Here is a 13,517-nt window from a genome sequence, read left to right as displayed (position 1 = left end):
ACTCAAGATAGTAGTCCCCCTCCCTCGGGCGGTCAAACGTCCTTCGTTTTTTTGTGCGTCGATAGTTCGTTCCCATGAACAGTTGGGACACAGAGTATTAACAAAGATACAATAAAGTGTAACAGTTTTAACTAAATGTCAAACGCTATGCTTTTCTATGTATTTGTTCCTTACGAAAGTGCCTCCGTGTGTGTTTGAGTGTAGTGTCCCCAGCACTTCACTCTTTGCAGTTAATTTGACAAAATGAAATGAGAGGTGAATGTTTTACGTATTTACATTTGATCGTACAAAGCAGATCTCCAAACACTGGTCATTGTCATTTGTGTAAAAAAAATGGGCATCGTGTTTGAATTGAAGAATTACAAGAACATTCTTTTATCCATTGATTCACTTCTCAACATCAACTGACGCCTGGTACTCTCAGAATTGTTCAGCAAACGTAACATCTATACTATAGGGGGCGCTGCTGCGACCAGGCAACTGCATGGGTGCCCCAGCCGAGTCGGGTCCCCCTGGGGGCTGACAAACTTTGAACTTCTACAGCAGTGGCGCTATGCAAAGGCGTTCCCTGTGTATTTTAGCCAAGGTCCCCCAACAGACTCCAGACTATTGACATTAGGTTTGCAGAACAAGAGAAAGTAACACATTGTCAGTTAAAATGTACACATATACACAAAATATCAACTTTTTTCAAATCTATTCTACTGTATATGTACTATACTATTATTCGGTTGCAAGGTCAGTAGACAATACAATACAAAAGTACACCTTAATGTTGTAATTCTACAAACATTCACAATAACTGACAGTGCTGATTATGTCATCATATTAAAAACATACAAGGTGCAGTTATGCAGAAAGCATGCTGTACTGGTTGTTGTCACGGTGTGAGAGTAGGGGGGCCAGAAGATTTAAAAAGTAAACCCGCCACAATCAAAAGCATTAAAATCAGCGTCCGCCATTTCAAAGTCAAAGCTGTTAAAGTGCGGGGAGGTGATGGCGGGGCTGTCGGTGTGGTATGCCCCTGCCGGTCCCACGTCTGAGAAGTCTGCGCTGAGAGGCAGGTCAGGAGCCTTGGCATCCAGGCCGGAGGGCGAGCACGAGCCTAAGTAGCCCATAGCAGAGGAAGCAGCAGCCCCGCCCATCAGCAAGTAAACAGCCCTCATTGTCTGAGCATTGTGGATGGTGCCGTGACGCAGACAGCCCACTGAGTGACCATTTCCTTTGTAATACTTGGTGCGTGGAGAGTTCCTGCCTGTTTGACACACACGTTACATCGCTTTTAAACACAGATCCAGCCATACGAAGCACACATCCCAATCTTATTCATGGCTTGTTTAAAAGTAGATAAACGCGACCCATTAAAACTGACCTTTGTCCTTGGGGGAGCCAATGAGAGGCCCAGGAGATGCCTCTCCATTGCTGATCGGTGGAGTCAGTGGATCTTTGTCCTGGATTTGATCGGGTACCGGGTCTTTTAGAGCGATGCTGAGCGGCGGCACCTGATGACGCTTGCAAAGACTGAGAGGTGACGAGATGCTCTACAGGAACAGATAAGTCATGGGCGACATAGTTAATAATAACAGCAAATTCATGACGTCCATAACACAATAATAAACATACAAATCTCACCTGTTTCACTTTTTTCAGCACATTCAGCCATTGGCTACAAAGCAAAGAAGTAACTCTGTTATTCATTATTCACACAAATTCATAATTAGTCATTACACATCATGTATATAATATGTAAAAATCAATGACAATCATTAAAATAATGATTATCATTGTGGTACATAGCAGGTATATATATTTTTTCTGTTCATGATTGCTCCTGTGAGCTCCTTCAGTAAACTGCACTGGCTTATGTGGGCAGTACAATAATGTAGAACACAATAATAATGTAGAACACAATAATAATTATTGTGTTAATATGCATTAGTATAACTATTCATGTCTATTAATATTCATTTATTTATAGTGTTTTACTATTATTATATAACTATATATATATAACCACTCGTGTATTTTAAGGTAGAAGAGTGGGGGCCATCAAACCTGCAGTCTGCAGGGCTATCGGCCAACAGGAGCAGGTACTTATTTTGAGTCAAGATGAGAGCAAAACAGCAATCTCGGCCCCCATCGGCAGGAAGTTTCGGCAGGTCAAGGATCTCCTTTCCCTCCACGATGGCCTCGCAGCTGCTCTGCAACAACACCAGCTGGTCAGGTGGAGCTGAAGCATGGTGACACACAAGGAGGCTGCCTTCAGCTGTCAGGAGCAGGAACCTCTTCTTCCATTGTTTGAACAGAAATCCACCTTAAAATGAATGAAGAAACTGTGCTCATGTACTCATCCAAAGCATGCTTATTGGCTGTATTAAGCAATTGCGGCGTGATCCTGGGAACATGAGGAGCTGCTGGATTACAGCAATAACACACTGTCGGCCATCATCCCAGAAGATTATAGAGGCAGTCATATGTTTGGTGGATCAGGGCATTGCACCAATCAGAACATAATAACGAGTGTGTGCCTCTATCAAAATCACACAAACACATCTGGATCCCCAGCGTGCGTACAACACACATATGCTTCATGAAATAACCGAATTACAACAAGTAGATCTGCTTAATACCCGCACGTCTAGTCTAGTTTTATATTGCTCTGTGCGATTTAATGAGGACGTATATGAGCATTTGAAACATACACCTGCAGTCACAAAACAGAACAAATACATTCTTGTACTCACTATACATCCTGAGTGTCCCTTCATGGATCCCAGAGACGCTCATGTTGACAACCGCTCTGACTGACTGACTCCAGGAGAAATGTAGCGAGCAGGACAGGATGGGTAGAAAGCACATGAGGCTCAATGTGAGTTTTAATACTCAGCCTTAATCCTCATTCAGATAGGATGTTCCCCTGCTTTGGGACCAGAAGGAATAGCACGCATGCACAAACTGTTGTGTTGCGCAAAAGATGCTGCGCGTTGTGTGTTTATGGATGTGTGTGATATGAAAACACACTTCATTTTAGGTCTTGGAAGATCTAGTGTATCAAAGCTTCTGTAGCTGTTGCAAGGATAATAAGGCTCAGTTTTGATTGGCACTCTTAGGTATATATGTTTATTATTGTGATTGTAATTTGCAATGGTGTAGGGCTATTGCACCTCTATATATAACCTTAAAAACAACTGTCCATTTGCTCCAGTGAAGTTTTACATTGAAAACTGAGTATTACTGTATTATTTTTGTAAAGAGAGATTTTTTTATGCAGTAGCTAACGTAGTGAGTGGCAAGTGAGTGTGCACTCGTACAGTGGACACTGTGATTATGTAATTACAGTTTTGTTTTGGCCTAAACCGCTCAAACCTCTAAACCTCTTCGGCTCATTTCTCATCCAAATCCGCACGACAGAGAACGACCTGCTGAGACATCCGCATCAAATTAAAATGAAAAATAAATAAATAAATAAATAAATAAGAACACAATTCAAAATGATCACGAGACGAGAAAAAAATATATATATTCGTCATCATGTGTGGAGCAATCAATGAAATCAGTGTTGAGATTAAGGCACTATTTAAATCAGCACATCAGAAGCTTTTTCTTCTCACATTGTCTGAAAGTGAGCTTTCACTCACTGCTGTATATGTTATATAAAGTATAAATACATAAATAGCACTCCAGAGAGTGTTCTACTTGTTCATTATGACAGTTGATCTTCATATTGCTTTCGGAAACAGTCTCCAGCAGGGAAGAAATCCCAGCAACGCTCTTGGTACATCTTCCATACGTACGACTCCTTTAACATAAAATAAAGGGGAAGAATTAAGAGAAAGTTGATGCCACAAACTGATAAACAAACTTATTACAAGAAATCAGACTGACCTGTCCTGTGTGTTCGGTCTCATCTTTGTTGATAAGGTACATTAAGAAGAACCTGAGAGGCGTTAACATGTTAATTTTCCTCCTGGTGCGTATGTATACATTAGGGCTGTCAAATGATTACAGTTTTGAATCAAGTTAATCAGTTTTCCAATTAATTCTTCTTCTTTCTCTTTCGGCTTTTCCCTACATGGGTCGCCACGGCAAATCTCCTCCATCCAACCCTGTCTTCTACATCTGTCTCTCTAACACCAACTACCCTCATGTCCTCCTTCACTACATCCATAAACCTCCTCTTTGGTCTTCCTCTACGCCTCCTACCTGGCAGCTCTAAACGCAGCATCCTTCTACCAATATATTCACTATCTCTCCTCTGGACATGTCCCAACCATCTCAGTCTGGCCGCACTGACTTTTTTATCTCCAAGGCCTCTAACATGTAATGTCCCTCTGATGTACTCCTTCCTGATCCTATCCATCCTGGTCACTCCCAATGAGAACCTCAGCATCCTCATCTCTGCTACCTCCGGTTCTGCTTCCTGTCTTTTCATCAGTGGTACTGTCTCTAGACCAAACAACATGGCTGGTCTCACCACAGTTTTGTATAACTTTCCTTTCATTTTAGCTGAAACTCTTAATTAATTTTCAACTATGTGTGAAATATGCCCCCTTTTTTTACTGTATTTTATGAACACACAGACATTATTGTGACTTTCAGAGTGTCCATGAATGCATCTCGCGGCTGTCTCGTGACAAGACTCCAGACTTTAAGTGTTACTGTGTGGGGACACTCCACTGTGCTTCCGTCTGCCTTGACATGATGTACACGCCCTAATAATGCAAAATTTTAAAAACGTAATTCATGAAATAAATTAGTTAGCACCGTAAACATGCTATTTTTGACAGCCCTAGTGTTAATACTAAGTTACAGTACATGAGCACAACTATTTAGATGTAGTATACTCACATGTAATTGGCCAGGTTGTGTTCATCCAGCGTGTGAGTCTCAAATCCATGCGGTGTTGTATCAAAGTAATCACTCCCGATGCCGCATATGAAGCATTTTGTCTACAGAAAAAGATCAATGATGATTTATTGACATAACTTGTCATAACGTGACATAAATGACATACCTCCATGTCTTCTTTGACCTGCTCTTGTTGATCTCTGAGTTCTCCAAAGGCATCAATGATCAAACCTACAGCGTGGGCACACACTAATTTGTCATAAAATACCATTTCATAATCCACAAATATTGTTCATTGTTTATTGTAATGTTTATTAATATGGTTGCAGTTTGCAGTCATGTATCTATTTAAATATTTGAGTTACCTTATCGATTATTGTGGCTAGTAAATGTAAAGTTTGCTAGTTTGTTTACCCTGGATGATGGCCAGCAAGATGACAATGACAAAGAAGAAGAAAGTGATGTCAAAGACCACTCTGTAGAGCTCATATTCATCCCCGGCAGGATCCTCGATTTCATCTCCGATGCCCCCGCCAGCACGTACACCCACGTACATGTGGAAGAGGTAACACTAGAGAAACACAAGACGAGACATCAATCAGGAGTCAGGTGTGAGCGCTGGATTCAGATCAATGACAGCAACGACTCACAGTCATCATGTCGTCACATTTCATATCAGGTTCGTCCTCGTCCTCGCTCTTGTTGTAAAACTTTCGGAAAAAGTTGAAAGCCACAACCGTGTAGAGGTACACAACCACTGCCAGCAGGCCTACTGTCATCATCAGCTAGAGGGACATAAGGAGCATCGTCACACAGGTGGACACTAGTGATGCTCTTAATCAATTCTGTCCATATAGTGTTATATACTGTATATAGTTTATTGCAATGTCCTTGTTTTGGTTTTGTTTCCTGCACATGCCTGTTTGCCATTGTGTGTCACAGAAGACAGAATGGTGCGCAAGGTCTTGACGCCCATGGCAATGTCCAGCAGGTGACACGCGAAGAAGAAGTTGTTATAGTGGCCGAGCAGGGACATAATCAGGTACCAACACAGATAAAGAAAGGTCTGAAAGAGAAACACATTGGCATCTTAGGCATGCCAATATTTTTGGGTTGCGTCAGACAATGGAACTTTTGTCCGTTTTCAAAGCAAGCTAGACAAAACTTGAAAAGCAAGTTAAACTTGGTATGCAGTGTTCAGTTAGTATATGCGGTCAGGCAAGGAGGGACGTGGGGCAGAGCCTGATAATGTTACAAATAAGCAAAGTTCATATAAAATAAATATGATTTTTTTTATCAAAAAAGTAATTTCTGTAGGATTCCAATGGTTGTAAATATTTTGCTTGCTGAATTTGCTGATCAGATTCAGGTCAGGAACTAGCTCTACCACCAGGGTCTCCTCTTTGTATACAATCTCTGCCTACCGGCTCAGATGTTGCCAATGATAATATTTAGCAGAAATACTTTTTATAAACCATGACTTTCTACAGTGTGTTTAATGCATTTAATGTGTGACATCATTATCCCTGCTAATCAGGACTACAGAGACATTTCATAAGTGGAGGCGCCTCAGTGCTTGCCTAATTCTGAAGGGATGCTGATTTAGAGCTTTTTGGAGGGCGGCTGACAGCAGCAGCACTAGCTAGACAGTAGGAGGTCAAATGCATTAAATGTATAGTATGTATGAATGAATTTGACTGCCAAAATGGAGGATAATCACTTATGTGCAGTGAGGTCCATGGCTGGCCAGGCACTGATTTCTTTGTTTTTTTCATGTTAACACAGGTTGCCCATTTAGAGGATTGTTCTGGGTTTTTGATATATACTGTCATGTCCAGTCTATAAATCGCATGTGAAAATAAGCTGCACCCAACAAATTTAAACACATATTTTTTACATATATAGTCCGCACTTAGTATCTGTAAGCAATCCATCCGGTAACATGGGATGGTGGTCCAACCAGTTCAAGGAGTAGCCGTAGTAATTCTACACTTGATCAAACCTACTTAAAATTTGTCGGATCAAAACACAATTGCTGTATAAGACTTCAAAACATGATATTAGTGTCCAATTCACTACTTCGTGAATCCTCAAGTTAGGTTTCTTTGTTATATATATTTGTTCATATTTCGTATCTCGTACTCAGCCTTTTGGGCTCTGGAGGTGTTTCTTTAATATGACCTTTCGCTCTTGCTACCTCCATCTCAGTCCTGTTAATGGGAAATAATGCCCATAAAACATATAGACAAACAACCATTCACACTCATACCTATGGACAATTTGGAGTCACCAATTAACCCAGCATGTTTTTGGAACGTGGGAGGAAACTGGAGTACCCACAAACTCCACACAGAGATGGCCGAGGGTGGGAATTGAACCCTGGTGAGGTCTGCGCGCTAACCACTAGACCGCCGTGCCGCCCTGCCTATAAATTGTTAAATCAATACTTCTCTGAATTATCAATTATCACTTAAAAGTGATTAGTGTACTGACACAAATATAATACATTATATGTACTGAACAATTCAAGTCTGTAAAAAAGGGTCTTATTTTTGTGGTCTCAAAATGTATACATGCAAACAGGTGGCACCTAATAATTTCTCCCTGTGTCAGGGCTTTTCTTCCTGTCACTCACATACACACACCAATGACCTGGAAAAAATGTTCTTGTAGATAATTTTTGCTAATTTTCTAACATTTATCCTCACAAGGTTCGCGGGGGTGCTGGAGCCTATCCCAGCCGTCTTGGGCGAGAGGCGGTGTGCACCCTGGACTGGTCGCCAGCCAATCACAGGGCACATATAGACAAACAACCATTCACACTCACAGTCATACCTATGGACAATTTGGAGTCACCAATTAACCTAGCGTGTTTTTGGAATGTGGGAGGAAACCGGAGTACCCGGAGAAAACCCACGCATGCACGGGGAGAACAAACTCCACACAGAGATGGCCCAGGGTGGAATAAAACTCAGGTCTCGTAGCTGTGTGAACTGTGCGCTCACTACCACGCAGCCTATTTAATTTTTTTTTTCCAAAAACAGGCCGTATATAGACTGCTGGTCTTTCTTCAGTACCAACAAAGACACAATGGCAGAAAAACTGGATGAAAATTCCTGGTGCTTACACCATCCGTGAACACCACACCAAACTTCCAGATCTGGTACTTGATGTCAATAGTAGTAGCCCTGACGAGACAAACAACACCATGAGTTCAAATTCCATTACAATTTAAAACATCCAAAGCATCTTTTTGCCTACCATGCAAACGCTGAGTTGTCAGATTCCTCTTGTTTCTTTTCATGCTGTTGACTCACATCCAGGGACGCTAAGTCCACACCCAACAGTTCGGCGATTCTTTCTCGGCCATAAATGTCTCCGTATTTATCCAAAACCTGGATGCAGACGTTGGCTGCTTACAATATATTCAGATGTACTGTATTTATTTTAACAGCAAAACAAATATAATTCACCTTTCGTTTGACAAACTTATCCCAGTAGTTGTTTGGGAAGGATCTATGGGAGAAAAAGGACAGGATTCATTTATCTGATTTTTGGATACCGTAAATACTGCAATTAAAGCCTTTTTTCAAATAATACTATACTATATACTATACTATAATTACAGTCTTTGCAGTATATGCAGTATTCCCTATACACGCAATTCCTATTGCTTCCACATACGGAGTGTTCAGGACAAGACGATCCCACTGGCCCTTGATATCCTCGTCTTCCGGCTGCTCCGTGATGTAAAGCCCATCAAACTCCAGCTTTCTTGCAAGTTCTTTCTCCCGTTTGAAGATCACCAGTGGAATCTGATCAAATCGAGAAAACACGTGGAACAATTCTGTACCATCACGGCTAATTGCCGTCCACCCACCTTGAGACAGTTGTAACCAATGATGCAGATGAAGGAGATGACGGTGTGAAGAATGGCGAGGAAGGACAACGTAGGCTGCATGTAGCCCGTGCTCTCCTCCAGATAGAAATACAGCGGTACATCTTCTTCATCCTCATCTCCGTCATCCATTCCAGAACCATCCACCTCATCTCCCGAGCCTTCAAATAGACCAGAGCCTTCAAAGAACCCACTTCCTTCTGCCAGCCCGGATCCTTCCATGTCATCGCCTTCAGGTGGGGTGTCCGACACCTTTTCAAGGCAGATATTGTGAAATATGTAATTTACATAAACTCTCTGGACATCTGCTGGATCAGGTCATGCACAATGAAAGAGTAGTGATTATATGTGTGGAAAAAAATCATATATTGAATTGGTAACTGCTATGGCGTGGAGAAGGGTAGGATTTAATAAGCTTTGCTTCTTCCTGCTCCTTTTCAGACATGTGTAGTAATGAGGTGTTGTGTGTGTGCATGTATGTATGTATGTGTGTATATATGTAAATATATATATATATATATATATATATGGAGAGATATCTATCCATAGAAAGAATGATGTAACATAGTATGCATGTCTGAAATAAATTAAGAAGAAGAAGAAGTTGTAGGAAAACATGCCTTCAAAAAATTGCATGATGCAATGCAGTTCTAACTACATTGTTGAAATAACACCTCACTGACAACGTCAGTACAGTATATAAATCGATTTTCAGTGTATACAAACTCATGTCCTCACCTTGTAGAAGAGCAGAATAAAGTTTAGGGCAAAAGCGAGGAACAGAGCCAGAAAACGCAAGTTGTAGAAGTTTCTGGAGAGGTAGTTCTATGGAGGATGAACAACAGGGGAACAATTCCAATGTCTTAGACAAACTGGGAGTAATAGCAAAGATGTGGGGGGAAATAGATCATAATTTCACCATAAATTTATTTCGCTGGTTTTCCAGCTCAGTCCAGATTTGGAATCCTCCTCCCTTTTTAGGCTTCTTTTCTTTTACCGCTGCAGACTTCTTTGGTTCTGAGGTCACTTCTTTCTCCCGAGTCTCAGATTCCTTTTCTGCTTTCTCTCCGGTTTCAACACTGAAAGAAAACCAAGGAAATTAAGCTTTTATCACAATGTATGTGCTTGTTAGTTAGTATGGTGTAAAAGCATCTTAGCCAAGTAAATGCAATGAAAGAGTGGTCCAGGAACATGGTATCTCGTACTCAGCCTTTTCGGGCTCTGGAGGTGTTTCCTCAACAGGAACTGGTTCTGGAGGCTTTTGGCTGGCGTCGGTCTCTTCAGTTTGCTGCTATAAAACAAAATCACACAAAGTAATGTCCCAGCCTTTTACATTATTTTACAAAAGTTCACCAAAGTAGCAAAAGCTACCATTTTTCTCTTTGTTATAGGCGTCCCTTCAGGGGTAGGTGGTTCAACAGTGGCCTCAATCCCCATGTCTCCAAGCCCACCAGGAGCATCGATACCCGGTATCCTTCCACCTTCTTTCTCCTGGGTATCCTCCTCCTCCTCTTCCCCACTTCCTGTTTCTCCAGTGTCCGTAACCCCTCCCATGTCTTGCTCCTCCCCCATCCCAGGTTCCCCTGGTCCATCACCATGCACATCATCCTGCGTTGGATCAGGCATGCTGGCCAAAATCTCTGTCACTGTGATATTTTTAGCTCCCTCCACTAAGCCGCCTCCAAACAGGGTATGCCATATAATCATAAAGAAGCCTTTGCACACGTTGTAGATGAAGTGCAGGATGCTTAGCAGGATGGTCCAGAAGAAGGTGGACAGGGCAACCACAATCTCCTTCAAAGTCATCTTCCTCACCCGACGATATTGTCTGCGGAGATTACGGAAGGTGAAGATGCTAAAGAAGCTTAACATGCTGTTTATGAAGTCTGCAAAGGCAGAACTGGACTCAGGTGGCCCCTCCTCTCCATTGGTGTCCTCCTCCCCTGTTCCGCTCACTGCTCCTGCGCCTCCTTCAACAGCGACTTCGTCTATCTCGTCATCCTCTTCTCCCTTTTCTTCTTCTTCCTGCTCGGAAATTTGTGAGGCAATATTCATCTCAAAGATGGTGTCTTCGCAGAAGTTGACGAACATCTCCATCTTTTCCGACTCGCCGCCCTCATTCACGACATCAAAGATGAACTGTCGCTTGGATTCTCGAACCTGGGGCATCTCCCACTGTCTGCGGTTGACCTCGCTAATCTCAAAGTAGATGCGCTCAATCTTACGGCTGGCGCCCATGATTTCAATACGACCCAGGAAGGGACGGAAGTAGTTGAGCACACTCTCTGCTTGCTCCAGGAAGTTTTGCAGTCGAGTGTCGTGAGGAACGTGCTCAGACAGGTTGGTGAGCAGTACGGCGATATTGAAACCGATGTCCTTGGCGGGTTCCTGGAAGCGACTGGCAAACTCCTCGTAGTTGATCATGTCGTTTTCATCCGCCTCTGAGCAGGACAAGAGGAACTGAATTTCCGAAGGGGTGTACTGCTTCTGACTGTCCATGGCCTTCTGGAAGTCCTTCTTGGAGATAAGCCCTCGAGGATCCGTGATGTAATCTTTGAACGCATCAGATGCCACAATGTCTTTCAGTTTGAGGAACATGTCAAAAAACTTAAGGATCATCTCCACGTTGCTGGACGACTCTACTAACATGTCCACCATCTGGCGGGCAATGGTGCCATTCACCACGTTCCCTGAGTGACACAGCATTGCAGTCTTATAAATACACATTTTTTATTTAATTTTTTTATTTAATTTTAACAACAGAACTTTTACCTTCTAAAAGCGAGAGCAACATGACGACCATGTCTTTCTGCAGGTCCAGAAGCTCCTTCAGCAGACCAATCTGGCTCGAATCCTGCGACCATAAAACAACATGCCAAGCAATATAAATAATGACAAGTGACTGCCCATTAGGGCTTCATATTCACTTCATGAAATGCAATCATTGGGGAGGGGGAAATCGTGAGTATTAATTCTCTAATTAATTTGTGGATTTTTGGTAAAAAAAAAAAAAAGAAAAAATCCACAGAAAACACATCTCATTCACCCTAAGTTAGGAGAATAAATGCATGATAATAAAGCACAAAAATATACAGCAAAACATACATGTAATGGCGTGATGTCAGGGTAAGATGGTGGCACCGTGTTTGTGTGTCTACAGCAGCATTTGCTTCAATAGTCTCGTTATTACAATTCAGCCTCAAAACTTGCAGTGAGGTGAACACCAGTTAATATATGATCATACGTCGTTACTGTAATTACAACAGGTAGACAGTGTGAAACGCCTTCGCCATTCAAATTTTTATTGCAAATGTTGATCCGAAATGAGGAGAACATCAAACTAGCAAGAAAGTTTGAAAGGGAAGGAGTGAGCCATGCGTCCAAAATAAGTCCAAATATGTAAGTCACAAAGTCACAGCACAAATGAAGGCGGGTTAATGATGAGTAAAATAAAATGGTGACACAGTTGCAAAATCTATGAAAGACAAAGACACACACAGAGCCAATGCTTCATTAAAACAAATAGTCCAACACTAGAGTCATTTTGTTATTAAAATGTACACTGGAACAGTGGTGGTTAAAAGTCAATCACCTTCTCAGGATGTTTTGTAGTCACCTTGCTTCTTTGTCATATATTGTTGAATGTTAAAATGAAGGGGACTTATTATTATTTTTCCACTTTTTCTGAATGTAGTTAAAATGTTGTATTCTCGTGTTAAACTATGCCAACGTTTCAGATCATGAGGTTTGCGCATATTGAAGTGATGGCTCTGAACGCTCAGCTCTACGTATCCAGAAGTTCTCGGGAGCCCTTGGGAGTATGACCAATCAGAGCGAAGTGGGCGTGTCTGGAGGCAGACCATTTCTGAAGGCCTTGTATTTCTATTTTCATCCATATCGCAATTTTTATGCTTCAAAATGTTTAATTTAGGCCAGGATTAATTACAATTTGCTTAAATATACATACGTATATATTTTACAAATAATGAGCCGTATTAAACCACAAAACAGCAGTCATTTATTAATTAATATTTTCGAAAAAACGCAATAGAGTGATGGTGCCATGTTCAAACCGTGATTTGCAAATGTATTCCCCTATAGTTCAACATTCCAGATGCATTTCCCTATTTTAAACAGATGGGTATAAAACAGCCTGAGAGGTGAAACCAACACATTATTATGAACACATCAATAGATAATAAATAAAGTGGATACATACTTTACCCTGCATTGAACATGTGGAAGACAGTTTAAATAATCAATAAATTATTCAGTCATTAAACAATTAAAAAAACATTCTTGTGCATAAAATTATATATTTTGAAATATATGGTGAGAACATTGCAACAATCTTTGGATTTACAGGCTAATTCATGGCATCATTTTAATTGCAGGCTAAGTTTACAGTAATTAATAATATGTCTAAAAGACCTCATGTTCACTGATGCACAGCAGTACATCAAATACGACCATTGCTAAACACAAAGAGAGCAGGGTCATTTTGTTAGGTGTATCTTATACTGTATGTATCTTACTTGTTAGAAAGTTTTGAACTGTATGTACAGTAGAATTTAAACAGTTACACATGCAAGATGTCAGGGACATAAAAACAGTACCATTGGCCCACTGCACTGCACTACATATTATAATGCACATGTCGGACACAACTAAGAATAATATCCATCCATGCGTTGCGAGTGTTATGTTATTTAATGTTTGTAAAAATAAAGATGTAAATATGTGGTATGAAAAGCATAAATAAACTATGTTT

The 13,517-nt window shown here is 41.2% G+C and overlaps 2 protein-coding genes across 9 annotated transcripts in view; both read right to left on the bottom strand.

The window, feature by feature from the left end:
* Positions 1-92: 92 nt before the first annotated feature.
* On the bottom strand, positions 93-2,910 carry LOC131138100 (uncharacterized). Its single transcript, XM_058086735.2, has 5 exons — positions 2,745-2,910; positions 2,056-2,314; positions 1,633-1,666; positions 1,373-1,541; positions 93-1,255 (listed from the first exon to the last, which is right to left on the bottom strand). Exons 1-5 carry the CDS (start codon positions 2,857-2,859, stop codon positions 912-914), a joined length of 921 nt encoding a protein of 306 aa, XP_057942718.2. The 5' UTR covers positions 2,860-2,910; the 3' UTR covers positions 93-911.
* A 195-nt stretch (positions 2,911-3,105) lies between these two features.
* LOC131137843 (ryanodine receptor 1-like) overlaps positions 3,106-13,517 on the bottom strand; it is a 50,365-nt gene continuing 39,953 nt past the window's right edge. For all 8 annotated transcript variants that reach the window (XM_078787553.1, XM_078787556.1, XM_078787554.1 and 5 more), the window contains 17 exons: positions 11,519-11,600; positions 10,118-11,436; positions 9,952-10,037; positions 9,666-9,825; positions 9,485-9,571; positions 8,729-8,998; positions 8,533-8,663; positions 8,322-8,364; positions 8,110-8,243; positions 7,976-8,036; positions 5,768-5,914; positions 5,499-5,633; positions 5,263-5,419; positions 5,015-5,079; positions 4,849-4,949; positions 3,886-3,937; positions 3,106-3,799 (listed from right to left, as the gene is read on the bottom strand). In XM_078787553.1, coding sequence (XP_078643679.1) covers positions 3,704-3,799; positions 3,886-3,937; positions 4,849-4,949; positions 5,015-5,079; positions 5,263-5,419; positions 5,499-5,633; positions 5,768-5,914; positions 7,976-8,036; positions 8,110-8,243; positions 8,322-8,364; positions 8,533-8,663; positions 8,729-8,998; positions 9,485-9,571; positions 9,666-9,825; positions 9,952-10,037; positions 10,118-11,436; positions 11,519-11,600 — 3,126 coding nt within the window. In that variant the 3' untranslated portion in view covers positions 3,106-3,703. The remainder of the gene's footprint in view (positions 3,800-3,885; positions 3,938-4,848; positions 4,950-5,014; positions 5,080-5,262; positions 5,420-5,498; positions 5,634-5,767; positions 5,915-7,975; positions 8,037-8,109; positions 8,244-8,321; positions 8,365-8,532; positions 8,664-8,728; positions 8,999-9,484; positions 9,572-9,665; positions 9,826-9,951; positions 10,038-10,117; positions 11,437-11,518; positions 11,601-13,517) is intronic.

Source organism: Doryrhamphus excisus, linkage group LG21, assembly GCF_037039965.1.
Source record: "Doryrhamphus excisus strain RoL-2023G ecotype Guam linkage group LG21, RoL_Dexc_Guam_v1.1, whole genome shotgun sequence".
Lineage (NCBI taxonomy): Eukaryota > Metazoa > Chordata > Actinopteri > Syngnathiformes > Syngnathidae > Doryrhamphus > Doryrhamphus excisus.
The sequence above is the reverse complement of the archived record's forward strand: the minus strand, read 5'-3'. Positions and strand labels throughout refer to the sequence as shown.

Bases quoted from the DNA above. Each gene is read 5' to 3' on its own strand.
- LOC131138100 (XM_058086735.2), bottom strand. From the start codon at position 2,859: ATGTGCTTTCTACCCATCCTGTCCTGCTCGCTACATTTCTCCTGGAGT. The intron at 1,667-2,055 runs GTTTGATGGCCC...TTTGCTTTGTAG, and splicing joins GATAGCCCTGCAGACTGCAG to CCAATGGCTGAATGTGCTGA. The intron at 1,256-1,372 runs GTCAGTTTTAAT...TGTGTCAAACAG, and splicing joins TGGCTCCCCCAAGGACAAAG to GCAGGAACTCTCCACGCACC.